A 24,189-nucleotide genomic window follows, 5' to 3' on the forward strand; every position below is an offset into this window, starting at 1 on the left:
GACCCAATGGCAGGGAGTGGGCTCCTGGGACAGGCTCCCACAGCAGTGCTCTGTGTCTTCATTTCCCCCTGTTCAGAGGAGGGAGGGCACCCCCCGCCCTACTGTGAGCGGTTTGGGTCTGAGCCTGGGAGAGGGAGTGGGGCTGAATAAGTAATCTCCAGTTGCGCTGACTTCCATTGCTCACATCCATTTATTATTTTAAAACACTGACAGAACACATCACACCATGATCTATATATATAAATTTATTTTATGTAGATATAAATTTATATATATAAAACCTTTAAACTTCCATATAGTCGGGACACAAATTTCAGAAAAGCTTCACTGGCTACAACAAAAATATTTTTGTTATGAAAACACAAAGGGGATGTGCAAATATAAAAAAATATATATATAATAAAAATAAAAAATAAAAACAAGTGCAAAATGAATGAAAGTGCAAAAAGTCTTTGTTGTCATATCACGCTCCTCCCACATATTCCCCCTTTTTCTGCCCCCAAGTAGGAAGAGATGGGTTGCAGGGATGGAGCTAGGCTGTAGCCCTCAGTTATTTTCCTCTCCTATGAATCAAGCAGTCCCTTCCCAACAGGTTAAGGAGTGAGGAGGAACAGAAGAGTAGTAGTCGAGCCACATTTATCTCATGGCTCCCTCTTCTCCAGCTCCTTTCATTGCACTTGAGTCCCCAGATTTGCCTCTGCAGGAGGCAGATATCCTAAGCCGTAAACCCTCCCAGTGAACTTGTTCTTCCATAGGGCAGACATAGTCACCCTCCTCACTGAGCTTCAGGTTGGCTGCTCTCAAAGAAACAGAGACCTCAGCCTCACGCCATCACAATGCTGCTTGTTACCATAAAGGAGAAGCACCTTCTCAAGAGGCTCCAATTGTGCCCATGTATACAGAGTCACCAGTGGACTAGTCACCCCAGAAGATGCCAAAGTGTGTGGTGGAACAACTCATATGGCTAAAGCAGAAAACATGGATGATGGCTCTGGGGAGAGAAGGGGGAAAACGAAACTTTACTGAAAAATACATTTGACTTTAAAACCCTTCACTACCTTAGAAACTTTGGCTGTGGTCACACATCTCAGGAAGACCACAGAGAACCCGTGGGCACAGTGCAGCCCATGTCCATTCCAGCTTCTCAGAGACATGGCACTGAATATCCCTGCAAGGAGTTTAGTCTGGTGATAAGGAAAAGAAACTTTGGTCCTTCTGCCTTCATCCTGAGGCTCCCTGAAAGGGGGCTCCCATACAGTGCTCTGTGGAGACATTATGCTAAATTTAGAGGTGCAGGCAAACTTTCTTCTTCCTGGATTCCCTCCTGGGACCAGTGACAACTTCTGATAATGAAGAATCCATTGCTGGAGACCCTGGGCCACCTCCATGGCCTGAGACCACCACAATTAAACGGTGTCACACCAACAGTGTAGGACGTCGTTCTGTGATTTTTCCACACTAGTACCCACAAAAACCTATCCACACACACCCACACCCACACTCACAATGCTTTGGGCTTGATTTCCAATTCTAGAGGAATCAAAAAAAAGCTTATAAGCTTTAACAGCAAATAGCCCTTAACAATCTGCAGACCCTGTGAGTCTCTCACATAAACCAGTGCACAAGATTTGTACCCAGAGGGCTGAGAGGAGTCAGCCTAGGAGGCCCATGGACAGAAGACAGCAGGAGACTCAAGACAGCAGACAAGTGAGTGATAGAGACCATCACTCCACACGTTACCTTTCCAGTGGCACTGGTTTTCCTGGCAGCTGCTTCCAGAGTACCAGCCCAGCAGGGACCTAGGATCAAGCTGTGCCACCAGATCTTATAGGGAGGTCAAAAGAACCCAGGAGAGGATTACCCCATAGGCACAGCTTCCTGCTGATGCCAAAGGCTGGCACAGTCTGGAGCACACACGTCTGCCTGTTTTGCTGTTGCCCAGGCAGAGTACAGCTTGATTACACCCAACAGCAGAGTAGTTCTTCAGCAGGTATCTTCTGAACTCACCAGCACCTCTGTTCTGCAGAGCAGCCCTGTGTTAAACAAGGCTGTCCATCATTCACACTGCTTTCAGATCTGACATTCCTCTCCTAGCACCCAGGATCAACGCTTAGTCACTTCCCCATGTGAAGGAGCGACTTAGCCTAAGTTAGTAGATGAGAACAGGATTCTTTCCTAAGTTGCTTCCCTATAAGCTTAATAACCAAGTGCTGCACATGGGTAACAAGAGCCAAACAGGAGCCATTCCATCCCAGACCACACCTGAAAATGTCTCAATGTGGTCTGTATGAAGACTCTCACAGCTGAAGGTCCCAGGACTGCTCTTCCTCCTTCCCAACACACAGTGGCCCAGGAAAACTCTCTAATAGCTGAAGAGACCAATTTATTTTGGGACCTTTACTGCAAATCAAGAGTGATTCGAGGAGTCACTGTGGGACACAGGTGTCCCCTACCACTCACACCCTCTCTCCACAGCAGACCATGGTGCAGTTCTTGAAAAGATGACAGAGCTGTCTACTCAAACCCAAGCACTGACAAAATAAATAAATACATTGACTAACTGCATTAAGAGCCGGCAGCAGACATTGCAACAGCAGGTCAAATGCAACCTCAAATATTCAGTAACAAAGAGTCAAAATGCTACATTTCCATGGGAAGCCTAGAACACATTGACTCAGGTGTGATTGTGGTTCCCAAGGCAGTTCTGCCCCACACACTGCTGGTGCACTTGCTAAGACACCTCATCTCTTTGGACACTGGGGAAGGGGGAAAAAATATTTTGCTACTGGTGTGTCATTCTTGGGAATGGGAAAGAAAGTGAGTGTGGGACTTAAGGGGTCACATCACTGCAGACTATGGAGAGCCCTTGGGGTATGTGGCTGCCCTGCAGCACAGCACTGCCACTCTGCTGCTCCAACAACACCTGCAGCAGCTGTACACATAAGGATGGCAGACCACAGTAAGTGCCATGTGAGTGCTTCAGGGCCTCATCCCGAGGAGCAGGGGACACATGGAATATCTGAAGAGAGGATCTTCTTCCAGAACACTGCTCTGTTACAGGGGAGAGTGCTACATGAGCATTTCCAAAGTGCATGCGTCCTTGCTGGAAAAATCATATATTAGTAAAAATATAGGAGGGGAAAAAAATAATAAAAAAAACAACTTCCTTTTGGTTTTGAAGGGAAGAAATCCAGGAACAGCAAGGGATCCTGCTCTTCATACAGGAACACCCAGGGACCACACAAAGGCAAAATGGGGAAGAAGGCAGCTTGGCTGGACTATTAAGCAGGACTATTAGTCTTAAGACTTAAGACTATTGGGCTAAGAATGCCTTTGGAACCAAGCCCTCATTCTGCCTGCGGATATTTTTTGCCCTTTGCAGCTGCCTCAGCTCTAGAAAGGGCTTTGCTCCTAACACATGGACCAAAGTAGGTTTGACTCTCCCTTGCAAAGGATTTTTTTAACTGCTGAAAGGGGAACAATTTAACCAACCACTCTTTCCCCACAGACATGCTGGCAAAGACAGCTTCTAGAAGAGGAAATGGAGCTTGTTCTACAGTCACCCAGCCCTAGCTCCACCAGGCTTCTCTGTAAAGAACAAAACACAGACAGTCATAGGCAGAGCTGCAGCCAGGACACAGTTTGCCAGAAAGAGCAAGAGACGAGGCTACTGCTTCTCAGCACAGTGAGGGGCAAAGCAAAGTTATCATCTAGCCTTGAATCACAAGAACAAAAGACAAAAAAACAAAGTGAGCAGAAGCTCCTTTAGAGCACCTAATCCCCCAGAGAGAAACACAACAAGAGAAAAAAAAGAACAAAAATCTCTCCCAGTTGTTGAGCAAAGACCAGCCTTCAAGCATGTATGCAGTCAGTCAGTCCTTTCCCTTACCTCAATGGCTTAAGCTGAACAGTCAGCCTCCAGCTGTTACAACCTCTGCACTGCTCCCCCATCCTTGATCACACCCCATATGGGTGCAGTCACAGAGGGGTATCGGGGCAGCTTTTGTACTAAGGCAGTTCCACATCCACCCCGTCTCTGCAGCTTGTGGTCAGCCCATGCCCAGCACTGGAGCAGAAAGGTGGCATGGAGAAAGAATGAGGGAGGGGACAGGAAACAGACTGTAGGAGATGCTGCAGGACACAACAAGCTGAGGGCACTCAGGGGGTCTCTGTCCTGGCCAGGCAGTTTGGCAGCACCAGTGCTGAAGGAAGGTCCCAGTGGGGCCAAGAAAAGTCACTTTAAGGTGTCATCAGCATTCTTGAACATGAGGATGGCATTGTAGATCTTGAGAGCCGGGCCCAGCTTAACGCTCATAATCTTGACGATGTCAGCCTGAGTCAGCAAGAGGAATGCTTCGCCATCAATCATCTGCAGAGGAGAGCAGGGACTTAAGGCATTCACCGACAAACCAGGCTGTGATGTCCTACAGACAGACAGTGCAGGCACTCTGGAGATGTGAACAACCATACTCACTTCTGGCAGCCGGCCACAGCCTCCCCCCTGCTCATACGGAGCGTGGCAAGAGCCACCCACAGTGCTCCTATGCTGCCCCGGATAGATAAGCCAGATCTGGGTCAGGGTCAGTGCAAGGATGCAGATAAACCCATCCAGGGGCTGGTCCAGGAACTCACACTGCAGCTGGCCTGGGCTTCTGTGCCAGAGTGCAGTGGGCACTTCACAGCTAGCAGGCAAGTCGCTCTGGGCAAACACCAGGCTGATTCTTGCTAGACCCCAGCATGCACAGAGGCTTCCCCCACTTTGACTTTGCCTGAGTACCCTTAGAGCACAGTGGCCATTTTGTTTGAAGCTGACATACGCTGTACTGAGTGTGCCCAGGATCAGCCTGCCTGGGGCGAAATGCACATGCTAGAAATCAGTTTCTATGTATGTCTGTCCACAGTGAGATCTAAAAATGATGAACCTCCTTAATGGACAGTAGTGTCATAAAACTGACATGTTGGTAAGAGGATACAGGAAGGGAAGGATGGATGTATGAGGGTTTAGGAGTTTCACTCAGGAGGCAGTGATGCCACTGAATGGACAGTTGGCTGAATATGAGCCAGCAGTGTGCCCAGGTGGCCAAGAAGGCCAATGGCATCCTGGTTTGGATCAGGAATAGAGTGATGAGCAGGACTAAGAAAATCATCCTGCCCCTATTCTCAGCACTGGTGGGGCCTCACCTTGAGTGCTGTGTTCAGTTTTGGGCAGCTCCATACAGAAAGGACATGGAGGTGCTGGAGCAGGTCCAAAGAAGGGCAGCAAGGCTGGGGAAGGGCTTGGAGAATATGGCCTATGAGGAGAGACTGAAGGAACTGGGGCTGTTCAGTCTGGGGAAGAGGAGGCTGAGGGGAGACCTTACTGGTCTCTTCAAATACCTGAAGGGTGATTACAGTGAGAGCAGGATTGGTCTCTTCTCACACGTGACAGGACGAGGGGAAATGGCCTCACATTGCACCAGGGGAGGCTTAGGCTGGATATCAGGAAACACTTCTTTACAGAAAGGGTTGTTAAGCACTGGAATAGGCTGCCCAGGGAGGTGGCTGAGTCCTGGTGATTCCTGGATGTGTTTAAAAACCGTTTGGATGTGGTGCTCAGGGACATGATTTAGTGGAGGGTTGCTACAGTTAGGGTAGTATGGCTAGGTTGTGGTTGGACTTGATGATCTTTAAGATCTTTTCCAACCTGAGAATTGCTATGATTCTATGAAGTTGCAGCACCATCCTCCTGCTCCCCAGTCTCAGCCTCCTCAGAGGGACCCTTCTTCACTCATGCCAGGGGAAGAGGGAAGCACAACATGATATGGACAGAATCCAGAATCTCCCTCATGCCACTGTCTGCAAAGGCTGACAGTTGCACACTGGAATGCCATGCAGCTGCCGCCCCCAGGGTGGGAATCACTGCAAGGTGGTGGATGTGCTCTAGGCATTCAGCAGCAAAGCCACTGAAGGAAGGCCAATGGCCAATTCCTTCATCCTCTGTTGGCAAACAGCTGCTTTGGGCTACCTGCATTCATCCTCCAGCCCTTCTCACCTCATCTTTGAAGAGCTTGGCTTGGTCCTCACAACCCGTCAGAGTTTGAACAAAGCTAAAGACCTTGGAATAAACAGAAAGAAATGTCAAGATGGAAGCAATGTTTCTGTCTGAAGACACCCCACGAGATCACATCCTCATTTCTACAGCTTTATGGCTCCTTTAAGTTAACACATGCCTGGTAGGGCAAAGTGCTGCAGTTGCAGCATTCTCCTATGCCACTCCTGACCAGGGTGTAAGCTGGAACAATTCTTGCCTCAAAGCTTGCTTAGTGGCACCCATCCAAGACATAGCCTGCTCAACAAACAGCATAGGTGCTGGTCCTTTCCAGCCCCAGAGCAGCAAATGCTACAATAGCTTTATCTCCAATAAGCCAGCTCCAGCCCAACAAGGGACTGGGGCAGAAGTGGTGCATACAGAGGACATCAGGCAGAGCTGGGTGCTGGGGCTGCCAGTCCAGTGTCAGAGGTCCAGCTACCCAACCTTCAAGAGAGGCCATTACCGATACGAAAGAAAGTAAATGAAAGTGATGAGTATGAATCAGAGGTAAATATTTCATCACAGAGAAAGAGGGAAGCGATTCCCTACCTGCAGAGTCTATGGGAGTTTTTTTTGCTTGTTTGTTGTTTTGTTCTTTATTTAGAAAAGAGAAAACTAATTTGGAAAACTAGTATGCTAAATGAAGACTGTTGTCCTTCACCTGCCTGCCCTGTTAGCATCACGTTCAAGCCAAGGAAGAATCTGGTAGTTCTACACATTCTTCCCAAGCCACTGCCACCAGGGCATGTGACTGACAGCTGTTCACACCGTGCTCTCCAGGTTTATCCAGTGGGACACCTCATTAGGCCAGGGAAAAGGCTACTGTTCTGTGCCAGGGACATGTACCATGGTGCTGCACAGCCAGCTGAAGTCCTCCCAGGCTTGCCAGTGGGTTAGGAACCAGCACACACTCCAAAACTGCCTTACCTCATCAATTGTCCACTTGGCTACTGTGGTTGCTGTGATGCCAGCCACTCCTGGTAGGAGTTTGCAGTGCTGCTCCCAACACAGTGATAGAGAGCGGTCAGGATGGGCAGACAGGGCAGACATGAAGAGTGACTGGTGCATATTGTCTGAAGAAATAGCTGCCAATAAAAATGCAAAGTGTGATACAAAGAAGGGGCATGAGAACATCCTGTCCCATTCTACAAGCCTTGGAGAAGACTCTGTTGAGGAAAGGATCTGGGGCTGGGAGCAGATGCTCTTGTGGGGTTACATTATCAAGAGCTGGTGGCTGTCCTTTGAATTAACAGGATATATTGCATCAAAGGCATTCAGTACAGTGGCACTGGGGATGGTGGGGGTAGTTTAGAGACCAGGCTGACTTTGCCTTGTTCTCTTCAGTCCTTCATGCTGAGATAAACTTCAAATCAAATTTCACACCAGAAATCCCTTATCATTCGACTCCTTTTAGGTTTATAACAAAACTTTAAGCCTTAGTCTCTGCACTGATGAGCCAATGATGGCTTCCAATAAGAGATTTTCATTCAGCTCCAGTGATGAGCTAAACACTAAGCCAGCCTATGGTAAAATCAGTACTGGCTGGAGAAAATGCCTTACCACTCTACAGCCACTTATGTCCCATGCCAATCATCAGAGCTAAATGCCAAGAAAATGTTTAACAACAGGTTCTGTTCTGCAGGAGTAATGTGGCACCTCACACTGAGGATTTGGGGTATAGCACCGATAGGATGAAGGCACAGCACCCCAAGCTGAAGACAAAGGGCCTGGAAAAATGTGCAGCGAGAGACAGTCCCGATTCCTTGCCCTAAAGCACTCAAAGATTCACAGATACAAATCAAGAGAAGTGATGAGGGACCTAGCAGAGCTCTGATAAGAGTCACAGGCATCCCTTGTTAGATGGCTCGTTTTGACATCCTGAGGTCTACACAGCCCTCTGCCTGGTGCTGACCTGTGCAAGGACTAACAGAGCAACCCAAGGAAAGACATACTTCTGCCAGCCACCACCCAGCTCCTCAAGTCTAACCCAGTTCTGCAATGACACCATGGCAGAGGAGAGCACTTACTCTGGAAGTCTTCCTGCTGGATCTTCCGGTACTTTGGAGGTCGCCCTCTAAAGATAAAGGAAAACTGATTTCACCTATGTTGAAACTGGCCTAAGGGCCCTTCGCCACACTGCACAGAGCAATGCCTTGACAGTAGGAGCAAGGATTACCTCTCAGACCCTGACAAAAAGGGTTGACAGCCGAAGAAACATAATGTGAATAAAAAAAAACAAGAGAGGTGTCAAAGGACACTCAATAGAGCTGCAATAACAAATGCCAGCTGTCAGCAAACATGCTCCCCTGCAGGCAAGGAGTCTCTCCAACTCAACCATCCATCCTACAGATGTCATGTATAGCCGAGTGGCCCCACACTGCTGTGTGGGGGTCGCCAGGCTTGCCCCTACCTCCCATGGTGCCGAGATTTCTTCCGCTGAGGGAAGCCGATCAGGTTCCTCTTCCGAGTTGAGGCCTCAGTGTCAGACAAGTCTGCCTTAAGCCTGCCCTGGTTCTTCTCTGCCAGTGGGCACCCTGAGAGGCAGTAGTGTGCTGTGAATCTTCCTGTCACATGTCCTGATCCATCACAACCTGGCGTGGGGCACTTCCTAAAGAACAGAGGACAGGTGAGAGTTGAACAAAGCATAACGCAAGAGTGAAACTGGCTTGGGACCACTGTCTGACCCCAACTGCTGGAAGCCATAGCCTTGGCCAAGCAAAGTGTAGTAAAGACTTGCTGAGCACATTCCCTGGGGCCATCGTGCCAGCTGTGTGGGCTCATAGATAGGGCAAGTCCAGTCCCTCCAGGTAGGAACACCTGTCCTGTCTCGTCCACTGGCACCACAGCCACCCTGTGCAAGTCAGCAGAATGCTGATCAAGCAGGTCAGTGGGGTTCGTAGGAGTGCTTCCTCACAGGCATCCAGATTAGCCTCAAAGTAGTATAAAGCACGTGCCATGACTGTGCCCAGCGATAAACCCCTGGGAACCAGACTTGCCTCCCTCATTCTCAAGTATTCTCTGCTATATTCGCTCCTCTGCTCTGATGACAGCCTGTCATGCTGTCATCACACTAGCACTGGCTTCTCCTGAAAAGGATCATGCAAACAACTGACAAAGCCTTGAGGGATATATCCCTTCTCAGTACTTCCCAGCTTACAACCTCACAGTGAAAGGAAGGGGTGGGAGGAATATCATTCTCAAAGCATCATCTACAACTACATAAAGGCCATCCTCTACAAGGCTTATAGGAGCCCTTGCAGATGAACTTGCAGAGCATCCTCAGGAGCTCTGGGGACACAGGACAGGTACAGAAAGGAAAGCATCAGCTCATCAGTAGTTAAGCTGGCAGCAGGCTCCAGGGACAGAGCCAGGCACAGGGTGGGTGCAAGGAAGGACTGGTTGCTGACAGGCGCAGAGGAAGGCCCTGGCACATAGCTGGCAGGGAAGCTCTGCCCCTCTGAGCTGAGGAGCTCACCTGTGGTGAAAGCTGTACTTGGAGCTCTTGGTATGAGGGATGTTCTTGCAGCCCAGGGTTGGGCAGCCTGAGTGAGCAGAGGAAGCTGGTTCCTTTGGCCCTAGACCAGAAGAACAGGGGACAGACTGTCATAGACACAGCACCAGACACCCCAGCACGCACCAAACCAGAGTATTTTCCTCGTAGAAGCCCTTCCTCCCTGCCCACCCTTGACCAGCACAATGGATGCCAGTGGACAGGTGATGGTGACTGTGGGGATCTGACACATTTGGGCCCTGGTATGAGAACTTACTAAGAGGAGGCTGCAGTGGATGACCAGTTTTTGAGCACCAGCCTATGGGATGTATGTCTGGATGATCTGCATCAATCCAGAAATCATATACATGGCTCCAGCCGTCAAAGTGGATCTGGGGAAAGAAGTAGAGAGGTCACCCTTTAAACCTCAGTATATCTCCAGGAGTAGCTCTGAAGTCTTCCAAGCTGATAGCATGCAACAGAGCAGGGATGAACTGCAACACAAGATTTTGCTCCTCTCCTGGATCCAGGCACTGGGACTTGCCATCTGCCATCTTATGCACTGTGTGCTTTCACAGACCTCTATATACTTTGCCATTGCAAATGGCAGTGAATTAGGAAAGGTAAGAGAAGCCAGCACAGTGCCTGGAGCTAGGCTCAGCACCAAGACTTCAGAACCCACTTTTATCCTGTGATCTTCCACATCCTCCACACTGGCCACTCGGATGAGGGAAGGAGTCCTCCTGTCCACTGCCTCAAGCTTCATGTTGACCAGGAAGCCATGGGGTGGGCGCTGGGACAAGGAAAAGTATAGGTCAGCAGGGAGTAGGGCCATGCTCAGGATCCTGTCACCCCCAGACTGCTTTGCTTTCCCAGAAACATACGTATTCCCAACGCTCCTACCTCCTGTCCTGTCCAGATAAAAGCCACTGCTGCTAATACTGGCTACCAGGAGAGTGTGAATAGATCTCCCAGATTTGAACTGTGTTTTTAACAAGATGGAAAAGCTATGCCCAAAGGAAGAAAGCCTTCAAGAGTCATTTAGGGATTCTATAGCACAGCTGCACTTGGCTGGACATAGCTGTTGTTGAAACAAGTGGAGATAGCTATATAGCAAACTTAAATGATTTTCCATCACACAGCTTCTGTCTAGCAGAGGTGACGGCCATTCTTCTGATTTTTTCCCATTTTGAACTATTTGCCTAGGACAGCCTTCACTTCTGAACCTTGAGCATAGATCTGAATCCCGGGCTTGTGGTAAGAAGATGCATAACATCTCTTTACTCTTCATAAATGTGAAGACCTGACAATAGAGAAAACTTGAATTCCTGCCCATGTATAATGGAGAAGATGATGTGGCACTCACCACTTTAAAGGCCCAAGCTGGGACAGCAGATGCTCCCGTTTCTTTTAAGTACTTTTCCCAGATGAAATTATCAGGGTCAGGATAATCTAGAAGGGAAAGATGCAGAAGGTGAGATACACAACAGCAGGAAGATGGCAAGTAACCCAGAGGCCTTGAAAGACCAACCATGCCTGTGCCACGTATATGGAAATCTAGGAGACATTGAGATGTGCTACTATTTTGTCCTGGACCATGAAACCCAGGGTGCAGGGAAGCAGGAACATTTGGGCCTGCACAAATAGCTTGGGTCTTCCTGACCTTTCCACTTGGTCTGATACAAACATCATGCTGGACCTGAACACACATGTACAAGAGACTCTTGTACATGCCACCTCCTTGGCCACAACCTTGCTGAAGGAAACTGCCTGGGCCTGCAGGCAAGCACAGGCCATGGGGTTTGATTCCCTAGGCATCCCATCCCATCCCAGAAAGCTGTCTCTGAGGTGATGTGACACTGAAGGCTGTGCTCCCCAGCTATCAACTCACCTTGAGGAGGTGTGAGGGGTTTGCCATGCTCCTGACACCATCCGACTGGGTGAATGTATGGACTGCTGGGGTCACACCTAGAAAATACATCTAAACCATTATACAGGACTGAGACACCTGTCTCACCCCTGCTAGACTGTGCAGGCTGCCAGGGCCTGGGATAGGCCAGCAAGTGGGACAGTCTAGATCTACACCACCAGCAAAAGCCCCTGCAGAAACAAAGGCTTTCTACAGCACCTTTGGCCCTGAGTGACCAAGGGGACTCCAGGCCCTACCAGGGCAAGGGCTAGAGTAGGGTACTCCATCTCACAAGAGCAGGCCATGAATGCGAGTTGGATGAAGTGCTGTGTCAGAGCTGCCCAGGGAAAAGCAACCCTGTAGGGGGGGGTACATGCCATGTCTTTCAGAGTTCACAGCAGTCAAATCTGGGCAAACAGCAGGGCTCACACCCTGGTCACAGCTCCTAGTACATCACAGAATACTTGAGGTCTGCCTTGGATCAGAGCACGAAGTACTTATTTTGTGTACCCAACACCAGCAAGGAGCAGCCACCGACAGAAATTGCTGCAGCCCCACAGTTCCTTGGGATGCAAAATAAGAGGGTATCAGTAAGAAAGCAGAACTCTATTTATGCTACTTGGCTTAAATTAGCCTCAACTGGGACACCTCCATACTCACACCCACAGAGGCAAACAATGCCTCACGTGCAGGACCAGGAACTCTTTTTAAGAGTAGGTATCCAGCCTCTGCCTCAGCTGCATTGCAGAAAACCCTCCCTGACACCCAAGTGAGTATCAGGGCCAGCCTATGGTTTGTGATCAGACCTGCCTTAGCCCCATGTTACCTAAAAGGCCACAGCAACATCCCAGAAAATGACAATGAACAGGTAAAGGTTTGCACCCCAGCAAAGGTAGGTGACCCTCTTCTTCAGTCTCATAATGGTCTCAAGTTGCACCAAGAGAGGTTTAGATTGAATGTTAGGAATCATTTCTTCATGGAGAGGATGGCCAAGTACTGGAACAGTCTATCCAAGGAACTGTTGGAGTCTCTACCTCTGGACATGGTTTAGTGATAGGACTAGGTAGATCAGATGATAGTTAGACTTCAAGATCCTGAATGTCTTTTCTAATCTACATGATTCTATGATTGTTACTGGGTCGGTCTATGAGCATTACAGGGTCAGATTGTTGCTTGATCTGCAGCAGCATGCTTGTGGTATTGTCCTGTTTTCTAAAGCACCTCATCACTCTTGCTGAAGCAGCAGCAAGGTGCTACTGAGAGCTGGCACTGGGAACCTAGAAGCCTCTGTGCACTTACCAGTAGTCATAAGTATCATCCCAGTTGTCAAAGTGCACCAAAAAGCGATCGTCCACCACATCAGTCACTGTGGCAACACAGATCAGGGAAGGATTCATGCGGTCCACAGCCTCAAGCTTCATGCCCACCTCGAAGCCTGGAGGAGCCTCATGCTGGGAGGAGAAAGGAGCAAGTTTCTTTCACAGCCTCAGTCCCAGCACCGTTCTTACCACTTCCCTTGCCTGTAAGAGAGCAGCTGCCTAAAACAAGACCCTCTCAGGCCTGCAGAGGCAGGCCTAGGGCCACTTACGGTCAGAAGGGCCTGTGTATGTAAGAGAACAAGCAGAGGGTAATTAAATCACCCTGGCCATACAAAAAGAAAGAAAAAAGTCTTCAGACCCTCAAGATCTTCTATAAGGAGAGAAAACGTGCCTCCAACTTATACTGATTTCAGCCTAGTCATGTTCCTACTGTATTAGCTACTAGGTTTGGTAGAAAGAGCTGGGTCAGTGCCCTGCATCCTACCTTGCCTTACTTTCTGGATCCCAAATCTGCAAAACACCGTGTCACACATTCTAATGGAATTGTTGTAGCAAATCACATCCCCACCTCGGCAGGGAATCCATCCATTCATGGACTTAGCCACAGTAAATAACTTAAAGAGACTGATTTATCAGTAGGCTTAGTTTCCTCTGCAGCTGAAAAGAAACCACCAGCATTTTTCTTTCCACTATATGCTCACTTCCTTTACCCAAGCTGCCATATGAAAAACAAAGGCAGAGACAGAGATAACGAAGACAGAAAACAGATAATGATAAAGAACATGAATAGTTTGTTTGGTTTTCTTTGGCAAAATATTTGTTGAGAGTATTTCTCCCCAGTCAGTACCTTTGGAACAGATGTTAACAGTCCATGAGATGGACCCAGATGACAAAGCAAATCAGCCCAGCTCCAATTTTGGGCACAGCAAGCCTGTGCCCAAGGTAAGGATCTTCAGCAGCTAAGCACATGACATCTTGACAAGCAACGCAAGCAATGCATTCTCTTGGCCCTACGCACTGTGGCTTTGAGAATTGTGGGGTGAACAGAGAAAAGCCCAACATTCACTTGGAGAGGAGTCACCCCAAACCCACAGGCTCTGACAGAGAGGAGAAGCTGCTACTCACAGAGTTTCGGATCACAAAGAGGTGCTTAGGGGCTGCCTGCGCCTTTGTTATCTTCAGGTAGTTTGTCCAGCTGAATTCTTCTTCCTTATAACCTAAAACCCCTCAGGAAGAGAAATGAGAGCAGCAAGTTCACAGGAAGCCAAGAGGTCATGTGGTTGAGCCTGAACATCCTAATCCAGCCAGCCCTCACACCAATGGTGGGCAGGGTTTTGAACAGCCTTTCAGCACCTATAGCCTATGGTTTAGGCCAGTGTCTGACTTCAGAGGGGTGCTAAGAAATGTTAGCATTGGAGTGGAAAAACAGCTTAGCACTGGAGAGCACTGGTCCTCTGCCCAGGAGTGCACTGCACCCAGGTTGGGGTAGCACCACTGGGCACCAGCCTAGTGCATCCAAGGCAACAGGGCTTTGCCCCAGAATTGAAGAGAAGTTTAATGTTGATGGGCACCTAAAGTGGTGTCCTGCAGCAACACCCAGCATAGTATCATCCCTCCTGGAACCCAGGGAGCCACCCCATCCCTATCTCCTATTCTTGGACTGGGGGCCTGTTATTCATTCCCTTCCTTCAGTAAGGCTCATCAGCCAAGACTCTTACCTTTTGGAGGCTGGAGTTTGTGTCCTGTCTCTTCAAACCAGCCAGCAGGGTGGATGTCAGGGGAGTCAGCATTCAGCCAGAAATCATGGCACTCAGAGTAGCCATCAAAGTGAAGACGCATCCGATAACCACATACCTACCCACAGAAACGGCACAAGAAGGAATGGAAACCTCCTGCTGTCCCTGGCTGGATGTTGCACCCACCACCCCTCCCACACACCATTTCAGCATAGCACTTAAGGAAGCCAAGCACTTAAGAAACAAAAATTATATGTCAGTGCACAAATCAGGATGCTAGACCCAAGAGCTATCCAATATGGAGCAAGGTAAATATAAGGCCACTGCTAGCCAGCTTCTGAGCAGGGGATTTCAGGCTGGTGCTTAAGATGCCATAGTAAAATATCTCTGTATTCACTTTATGTGATGGAACCAGTGAGTGCAAGTATTCCCTTTTCTGCATTTGTTGAAAATATTTGCACAGAAATTTTGCTAAATGTCATGTTGCTCTGGTGAAATCTCTCCAGTAGCAAGAACAGTATCCGCTGTCATGTAGGTGATTTTTCTGCCTGCCTGTGGGCCCAGAAAGAAAGGCAAGGCAAGTCTGATTTGGGGACAAGACAAATGACTGAGGGGAAAATGCCGGTGCCAGAGGACCTCTGCAGACACAAGAGCAATGGGACACCTTCACATCTTCCATCTCCAGGGCTCACACCTGTCTGAGAGGCATCAACTCAAAAGTAAGAATCTGTTGCCAATACCACAGTTTCTTCTCCCATGGCTCCAGGGTGGCAAAGAGAATAACTGGGCTGGGACATGGCAGCTGCTCCACAGCACTGTCTCCTGCCCTTACAAATGGGAAGGAAACACCCATTTGCTTGACAGAGGTGATAGAGTGCTAGCTCATTTCATGCAGTGCTGGCAGCAGAAAGCAAGTGAGGGCCCCAAATTCCTGTTCCGCTGGGCAGGAATGAGAAGCACAAGGACAGGCAGAAAGATGCAGAAAGCAAAGGCACCTTACCTCAGCCACCGTCAGGATAAAATACATGGATGGGTGTTGTGGATCAATTCCCTCCAGCTTCATCCCCACTTTAAACCCATTCCTGTGCTGGGAAGCTACTTGGTACTGGAAACAAAAATTAAAATACAGTGTAAAAAAATGGCAGATATAAATTGGTCTAGAATCATCCCAAGGAACAACCATCAGCCTATGGGAGCTGCTGGGCCCAGAAGATTGTGGGCAACAGGTTATGTTTTTGGCCAAATTGTTATGCATTTTCCACAGAAAAAAACATGTTCCTTCACCTCCTTGTGAGTTTGTGTCTCTTGATGCTGTCAGGGCAGAGTGTCCCTAGGCTGACAAGGAGTGGGGCATGGGGTGTGGGCTCCTCTTGCACCCTGGCAATCAACCAATGGGAAGTGAGGGCACAGATCCCCTGTATGGCCTGAGGAGATCCCAGGCCTGACTTGAGGAAGGACTGGCAGGGCTCCAACCTCCCAGAGCAATAGGCAGACACGGGGCGCTTGGGACAGGGACTGCATCCTGCTGGGGAGCAGGACTTGGGTCAATCAGAACTGGAGGCTGACTGGTTCACTTCCAAGTGAAGATGGGAACCCACTAAATAGGGAAGCAAGGAATAGAGGAGAAAGAGGAGGAGTGGGAAAGAAAAGGTACAGAAAAGAGAAGATGAAAGAGGGAAAAAGACAGGAAAATCCCAACTCACATCCTGGAAGAGATCTAAAGGGGCAGCGACAGCTTTCTGCTCCTCCAAGTAGGACGCCCAAGACCAGCCTTCTTTCTTCTCCTCGCTGGCACCTGAGCGCAGCACAAACGCACACACAAGAGGCGCTGCTGAGGTTCTGCTCCAGCCCCAGTCCCTGCCTGCCTTGGGCAGGTGAGCACACAGGTCCCACTGGGGCCACATCCCACTCTCACACACAGTCCTGCATAACTGCAAAGCTCAGCACTGTCCTATCAGAGCTCCTTCTCCAGCAAACCTGGCCAGCTGCCCAAGGAGCCAAGTGATCCCCCCTCTCACACAGGTCCCTGTAACCCAAATGTCTTTTGCCAGTGTATAACACTCTAGAAGGCACCTAAAGACCATGAGCCATCTTGTTCAATAGCATCAGGACACCTCTGCAACCTGTCCTTCAGCCAGTACATCCGAAATGGCCACTGTGCTGACAGATCTGAGACCACCAGCACCATCCATCTAGAAGTCTGGGAATTCCTTCCCGACGCAAGTGGCTCCCAGCCAGTCAAACCACCTTCCTCCACCACTTCAGAGGAACAAGTTCTGCTATCTTCTCTGAGATATCCACCTGAGTCCTCCTCAGACTCCAGAGCCACATTGATGCCCTAGAGATAAATTTACCCTTATAATACTCATTTAAAGAAGACAATATCCAAAACAACAAAATATGTCCAGGGAATGCATGAATACAAATTTCATGCTTCTGGAGGGTGATAAATACACCCAGAGACCGAATGTGCACCTACTTTGCTGCACCAAAGTATCCAGGTGCATATTTTGTCTACTGATGAACTTCTAAAACATGAGAAAATAAAATGCTGAAAATAACAAAGCTCAGCACTGCTTACTTGTAAACAGCAGGGAAGATTCTGTGTTCAGGGCTCAGACTGTAGAGAAAAGGAGCTGGCAAGCACATACAACCTCCTTTTTCAGAAGTGTTTTACTCACTGTACTCATAGAATCATAGAATGGCTTAGGTTGGAAGGGACCTTGGACACCATCTAGTTCCATATCTCTGCTGTGTGTAGGGTTGCCAAGCACTAAATCAGGCACTAGATAAGGTTGCCCACAGCCCCATCCAGCCTCACCTTATAGGGATGGGGCATCCATACCTGTGGCAGGGTTTCACTACTCTCTCAGTGAAAGATTTCCCCAACATCAAATCTAAATCTCCCTCTTTGAGCTTAAAACTGTTCCCCCTTGTCCTATCACTGTTCATCCATGTAAAATGTTGATTTCTTTCCTGCTTACAAGCTCCCTTAAAGTACTGGAAGACCACTCTCAGGTCTCTCGTCATCCTTCTCCAGGCTGAACAAGCCCAGGCTGTCTGCACAGAAGAGGTGCTCCAGCCCTCTGAGCAGCCTCGTGTCCCTCCTTTGGACCTATTCAAAATCAGGATTTGACAGCCATCTAGAGCCTGTTACAATCCCTGCATTTTGCTATGGAGGTGAGTATGAAGCTGGAATAGTTCCATTTTGAAATAACTTTAAGTATGACCTTTCACTTCAAAGAAAATATATTTTCCATAAATGTTTACTTCCAGTATTTTCACAAGTTTTCCTCTGCTCCCTCACCCCCCTATCATACTCCAAGGTGGAAAAAAAAAAAAAAAAGCAAGCAAACAGTGCATCCTTCAGCTTGTCCAATTTTCCTCTGATTTCACCACATCTCTGTGTTTGAGATTTGCTCTTATTCAGCCTAGGAATAGATCCCTGTGACATGAGCCAACCCCAAATCAGTGGACTCCTACAAGCCAAGACCTACAGGAGCAGCACCCAAACCTGTGAGCTCCTGATCTCAAGAGGGAAGTTCCCTTTGAGACCATCCAAAGAGGAGGGAACAGTCAGACAAGGCACAAACAGGTTATTGCTCAGGACAGCACCTCTCAGAGTGGAATACCCACACAGGAGGGTTAATTCCCAAAGGGAGGGACCAGAAAGCACTGTACAGTATGACACAGCTCCTGAAGAAGACACAACCATAACTCGTAAGGGTGCAACCATTCCATGGGGAGAAAAAGAGGAAAGGAAAGAAAGGGAAAGAGACAGAGAGAGCAGGATCAATCAAGCAGAGAAGTTCACAAGCTTTCAAGAACATGCACCAATGTGTGGCACTGGTGCTTGACTCTGCTGGAGCACCAAAATGCTGGCCCAGCCCTGCAGGACTGCAGCCCTCACAATGCATTCCCATCCACACTGCTGTGGCAGAGGACTGCTCACCCCACCACCGACCTGGCCCCTCTGTACTGTGCTGGCTCCAAGTGTCGGCCTCTGGATTGCTGATGGCAGAATCTCCCACAGAGTTTTTCAGCTCTTCCTGCTTTTCCTCCTTGATACAAGAGCAGACAAAGGTGTTAGATGTCAGGATCCCTGTGCAGAGGTTTATGCTGCATGTTGTACCTTCACGCCAGTGTCAAGGGTCAAGATGAGCCTATAACAACATCCATGATTCAACTGATACTTAGCCCAGAAATGGGAAGCCAACAGGATTGATCTGAGAATCTGACAGGGAAATTCTGGTACTGTGTGGTAGCAATGACATCTGGTGTGGATCTGCTACAGCCAGGCCTGACAAGTAGAGTTTCTTTGCCTTGTCAAACAGTCCTGTCCCCCAGAAACACATCACACAGTAGGTGCTCCCTTCAGCACTTCTACTCTAGAGTGGCCTAGATTCAAGACAATAGTTGAGAGCATTCAGTACCTAAAACAGCCTAATCAGAACACGTCCGACACTGAACATTCCCATGTACTCAGTATGACAAACAGCCAGCCAATTGTCTAGAAGCCACGATATTCGTCTTTTTGGCACTAACAGCTTCTGGTTACCCCTTCAACATACTGCTAATATGGCACTGAAAAACACTGATGAGAGCTCCACACAGTAACACTGATATGGGCATACACATGCTTGCCTTGCCTTCTTCCTACCATTTGCTCAGATTCATAGTCTTCTTCTGAAGGGCTCTGGTAGTCCTTCCTCTTTCTTTTCTTTACTGGCTTGAGGATTTCAGTGGCACTGGTGCTGCTGGCAGCATTTTCCACAATGACAGACCTACACAGAGAAAAGTAAACCACTATGGTAAAATATATGGCAATATCTGTGGCACTGGTAAGGGAGTCAGTCATGGAGAAGTGCTGTTGTCCCATTTCTTATTTGCACAGCATCCCCTTCCTTCTGACTAACTTATACACTCCTCTTAGCACCAAAGCTGGCAAGAACCAGAATACAGAGCAGAACCACCCTCATACACTAGTATTGGAGACCTGAACTTAGAGGCGGGCCCACAGAGATGCTGGAAAATCAGTGCTGGAAGTCGCACGTCAGTAAGCAGAAAGGTTGGAAATACCCTTGCAACCCACACTTCCCACTGCTGCTCAGCCTGGAAGTGCCCACTATAGCAAACTCCCACAGCAGTCCTGCCCCAGCAGATGCATGTTTATGAGGCCACAAACTGGGTAAGAGAAACCTTCCTGCAGCTTTTGTTGCCCCTTGGAACAACTCTTTATCTCCCCCACACTGTACCCTGTACACTCTGCCTACAGGTTAGACAGAAACAAGTGGGGTCCTCAGAACCTGCCAGAGATAGATGAGCTTGCATCTCTTCCTGGAAGCATGCTGATTAGGAGAGAGAGGGCAGACAGATGGACAGATATGTCCCTGCATGGAGCAAACCCCCCTTCCTTTACCTTTCTTTGAACTGCTGGTGACAATGCTCGCTGCAGAAACCCCTGCCTTCTCGGGCTCCATCTGACACATGTCTCCGGCCACAGGTATCACAGTGGCAAATGCTATCTGCTGTAGGCAGTTTGGGTTGCTCTGGCACATCTGAGTCAAAGAGAAGAGGAACAATGAGGCACAAAGAGTAGCAAAGAAAGGAAAAAAAGCAAGAAGCAGGAGATATTTGCCTTGCTTATGCCCTAAGCCAGACAGCACATGCTGGATGATATTACCCACCCCCAGAAGTACCACTAAGATGCTCTTACCCTGAGCAACAATAGTATTGTCTCTGCTAGTGGGTGCCACATCTGACTCCCCATCTTTCTTCGCATGACCCTCCTTTATAGCTTCTGCTGGAGGCATCTTGTCAGCACTCAACACCTTCAGCGTCCCATACTCATTTATTCGAAACTATGCCATTGAACCAAAAAAACAGAAGGAAAAAGTTAACAAGGAGGTAGAAATGTAACTTTATAGCTAGTGAGTGCACATGAATTCTGAGAATAACAGGGGCATGGCTTGGTGATTACTGTGTACAGAAAGAGGATGGCTCCTCCAATGATAGAGGTGAGCACAAAAGTCAGCTGTCCTGATGCCCCACCACGCAGTCCCTGCTAGCTACTGAACCTACCCTGCATGATCCAAGAAGAGAGGAGAAGCACGAGAGGCTCTAATCCCAGGCCTCATCTGCTGTCTGCCTGCACTTGGGTGTGATCAGCACCAGCTGGTAGCACTGAGCAGGCATAATGATGTGATGCCCTGTGGCTAAATAGAAGCTTAGAAATCAGTGCACTTCATGCAAGCTATTTCGTACTATTCAGTAGCCTCAGTACACTTAAAAGCTGTCTGATGAGTGCAAGACTGCTGCTTTTACAGTGAGTGCAGGACTCTGTTGAGAATCAACTCCACAACACGGCTTGGAAAGGAAAAATGCCCCACACAGAAAGTAGCATTCCTCTGTCTCCCTGTGCAGGGCAGAATGCTGCAGCCCCAAACACAGCATGTAAATGCTTTCTTTGCAAAGCTCACAGTCACAGAGATGGGGAATGAGCAGCCTCACAGAGCAGGAACAGCTGAAGGATTCTCTGGCTGGGCCATGGGTACTGCCAGGGCCCTGCATCATATTCCAGAGATCCCAGGCTGGCACAGGCTTGAGGGCTGCCACTTAAAAGAGCAAGTAGTTGGAGGCAGCAGCAGAAGGGTGGAAGGAGGACAAATGTGGCCCGTGGTTACACTTACCCGCAGGTTGCTCCCGGGCAAAGTAGCCACCCCATCTTTCCACTCCAGCACACGGACTGTGTTGCAGGTCTGCACCCCACTGATCTGGGGAATGACAGTGGCTGTGATGGGTTCACTCCCTACTCCCTTCTCTGGCCTCTCAGCCCCTGTGTTTCTTGGTGGCTCCCTGGGGAATCGCTGGATTTCTAAGGTGCTCGTAGGAAGGTTGATGGTAGTGGCATTTGCTTGAGAGGGGAAGAAAAGAAACAACCAACCAGAGACATACACAGAATGTTTTGCTGATGCAAACAAATCTTAAAGGAATCACAGCAACCTCAGGTAGCACAAAGTAACAGACATAATCTTCCAGCCAAGGGCTCAGTATGGTGTTCTAAAGCACTCACGTGCAGGCAATGTGGCCCAACAGGATCTGCAGCCAGAGATGCCAGTGCGAGGAGGTGGCACTATCCACATTCGGGGGATCTTACTTCAGCCTAACTTCAGCCTGCTCCCATGATCAGAACACCACATTGCAGCAGAGTGCCAGCAAGCTTCTGGACTGCTCAATGAATGCACTATACAGTCCACGGCTTTTCCACAGTGGGATCCAAGGTCAGGAGGAGGAACAATTAGGACATTTGCTTCTATGCTGCTCAGCTGGGCCAGATTAGCCCTAGAACTGCAACACAGGAGCCCATACACTCTGCAAAAGGGCACCTAGGCAAACTGCACTGCACTGGCACAGGGCCCTAGAGATCAGGGCTTCATTTCAAAAGCTGAGAGCTTTTGATCAGCCAGAAAGTGATCCAAGTGATGTGGGATAGCCACAGAGAATTTCTAAGATAGTAACAGCAGCACAACCTTGCCTCCCAAGGTTTGGGAGGATCATAGACATACAAGAAGTGTGATACATATCAATGCGTGGTGAGAGAGCTGGGGAAACTCAGTTGGACAGGACAACCACAGAATCATAGAATATCCTACCTCCCGGCTCTACAAAGGACCATTCAAAAATCAGACCGCATACCTGGTAAGATGAAGGCAGTCGTTGGCAGGTGGGTGCTCTGCACAGTGCTCTCAGTGGTGACCACATGAACGCTGACCTCCCCAGCAGCATTTCCCTTTATGGTTCTCACAACCTCCATCTCTGATCTGCCATCCATCACCTTGCGTGGGCACAGAGTGAGACACTGGAAGCTAGCAAGAAAGAAATCAAGTTGGTAGTATCAACACAACAAAGGAGTGAGAAAGCGACCATGGAAAATGTTCCATCTCTTTCCACCATCTTCCAGGAGGCATTTCTCTAAGATATATTAAAGGCCCATTTATCCCAACAGAGAAGATCATGAAAGTCACAACATGACCTAGTAAAGCCCATGTTCTATGATCCCAGCCTGCGAACATCAAGGTTTTTATCTTACCTGGCACAACCATAAGAAGGGATGAGTGCAACAGGTTCAGTACAAGCAATGCTGCTCCTGGCTCTGAGGTCTATACCATCCAGTTGCAGACCATGACTGGGTCTTGGTGAACCCTACACTGGAGAAGAAAGAGTTCACCTTTCAGTTCTTCAACTGTGCAGTGACTCTCGATTTTCTTTTAACTGTCTATAAGAGAGAATTTCACAAACAAGACTTAATCAGGAGGAATATCCATTGCATGCAACTGAATTTCTCACAGTATCGGTGATGTTCAACCCATCCAGTCACGAATTTCAAGGAGCAGGCAAGGCATGTGGTGGGGGGGGCGGAAAACGGACCATCCCCTGCTGGTCTGGAGCCTGGCTTGACCTCAAGCTTTCTTGGTAGCCACAGAACTTAGCCTGCAAGTGGATCTCCTGAATGGTCTCAGGCCTTGCCTGGTGATCTGAGTTCTCAGCTGGACCTGTCCATGATGGCTCAGTACTTGCTTCCTTCTTCAGAGACCACAGGCCAGGCCAAAAGCTACTCCAAGGCCAAATGTCTAATGAGAACACTGTTGGTGTGGATTTGTAAATACACCATTGCTGTAGCTGAAATCCAGCAGCTCACAAAGATTTCCCACCATTCCTCATGAGCTTCCATAGTATTAGACAGCAACCCACCACCAACACTGCTCACATTAACTATGGTTAAACTCTGAATACAGTATTTCTGAGATACGTCCTCCACAAATAACACAGCACTGCTCTGGTTCACTGTCCCATAATGTCCAGGAACCTCACTACTGGAAGGAGAGTTGGCACCAAACAACAGAAAGGCTGACAAGTTCCTTCCTCACCTCCAAAGGAGTGAGAAATAGGGTTGGAGACAGCGTTTGCAACTCACACCTTTCAAAACACTGGCAGAAAAGCCCCAAAAAGCTCAGCCTGCTGCAAAATACCTCAGATGGGGAACATCCGAAGAAATAAAAAGGGAGAAAAGAGAATAAGTAGGAGCACAGCTGCAGCTATGAAGACCGAGCATCACTGTTGCAGCAGGAGCAAAGGCACTGGCACACAGCCCTTTGGACAGCTCTTCTTTCTGAGTGGGACCTCTGTCAGATGTTAGGGAGAGGAGGCCCACAGCTGTGACACGTCAGTCTAACTTTCATTTCAGCAGTGGCAACAGCCGCATTGGGTCACCTCCATGGTGCAGATTTTTATGAGCACAGAATGCAGGCTCTTGTTCATCACTGGCAAAAATATATAGCTAATGGTAGTGACTCTGTTGAAAAATAATGCTTTGTAGCTGAGAACTTGCTCACTGTGCTCTTTGTATCTGTTGCAGTTACAGTTGAAATAAACAGGAGGCATTACTGTTGGAGTAACCCACACATATTTTTTATGGTGTCCTGGCTTTGGCTGATGGTTTATTTTCTTGATAGTAGCTGCTTTGGTGCTGTGATTTGGATGTAGGATGAGAACAACACTGGTAGCATACCAATGCTTTATCTGTTCACTAGCAATGCTCAAGGACATTTCAGCTTTTCCTGCTGCCTTGCCAGCAAGGAGCTGGAGAGGAGTCAGAAGGAGCTGGG

At 48.6% G+C, this 24,189-nt stretch overlaps 1 protein-coding gene across 3 annotated transcripts; it reads right to left on the reverse strand.

Moving 5' to 3' along the window:
• Window positions 1-183: 183 nt before the first annotated feature.
• L3MBTL1 (L3MBTL histone methyl-lysine binding protein 1) lies at window positions 184-22,810 on the reverse strand. 3 transcript variants are annotated; one of them, XR_795746.3, is made up of 23 exons: window positions 22,614-22,810; window positions 22,220-22,389; window positions 21,214-21,437; window positions 20,241-20,385; window positions 19,944-20,082; window positions 19,185-19,308; window positions 18,489-18,585; window positions 16,228-16,319; window positions 15,525-15,629; window positions 14,507-14,642; window positions 13,914-14,014; window positions 12,769-12,920; window positions 11,452-11,528; window positions 10,927-11,012; window positions 10,243-10,353; window positions 9,838-9,952; window positions 9,546-9,645; window positions 8,481-8,678; window positions 8,098-8,144; window positions 6,998-7,155; window positions 6,032-6,094; window positions 3,890-4,369; window positions 184-991 (listed from the first exon to the last, which is right to left on the reverse strand). XR_795746.3 is itself a non-coding variant. In XM_010722202.3 (22 exons), the coding sequence occupies exons 2-22, from the start codon at window positions 22,353-22,355 to the stop codon at window positions 4,235-4,237; spliced, it is 2,532 nt and encodes an 843-aa protein (XP_010720504.1). In that variant the 5' UTR covers window positions 22,356-22,389; window positions 22,614-22,810; the 3' UTR covers window positions 184-4,234. The 3 variants fall into 3 exon arrangements, 2 of the variants coding, with proteins under 2 accessions (XP_010720504.1, XP_010720503.1); XM_010722202.3 differs by having other exon boundaries at window positions 184-4,369; window positions 13,914-14,005; XM_010722201.3 differs by having other exon boundaries at window positions 184-4,369.
• Between the last annotated feature and the right edge of the window lie 1,379 nt (window positions 22,811-24,189).

This window comes from Meleagris gallopavo, chromosome 22 (genome assembly GCF_000146605.3).
Source record: "Meleagris gallopavo isolate NT-WF06-2002-E0010 breed Aviagen turkey brand Nicholas breeding stock chromosome 22, Turkey_5.1, whole genome shotgun sequence".
Classification (NCBI taxonomy): domain Eukaryota; kingdom Metazoa; phylum Chordata; class Aves; order Galliformes; family Phasianidae; genus Meleagris; species Meleagris gallopavo.

What these genes read in the sequence shown, in the direction of transcription:
- L3MBTL1 (XM_010722201.3), bottom strand. Translation starts at nt 22,355, where the DNA reads ATGGATGGCAGATCAGAGATGGAGGTTGTGAGAACCATAAAGGGAAAT. An exon ending in TTATCCTGACGGTGGCTGAG is followed by an intron (nt 14,643 to 15,524) that starts GTAAGGTGCCTT and finishes TTCTGTGGGTAG; the next exon opens with GTATGTGGTTATCGGATGCG. An exon ending in AAGTACAGCTTTCACCACAG is followed by an intron (nt 8,679 to 9,545) that starts GTGAGCTCCTCA and finishes TCTGTTCTTTAG; the next exon opens with GAAGTGCCCCACGCCAGGTT.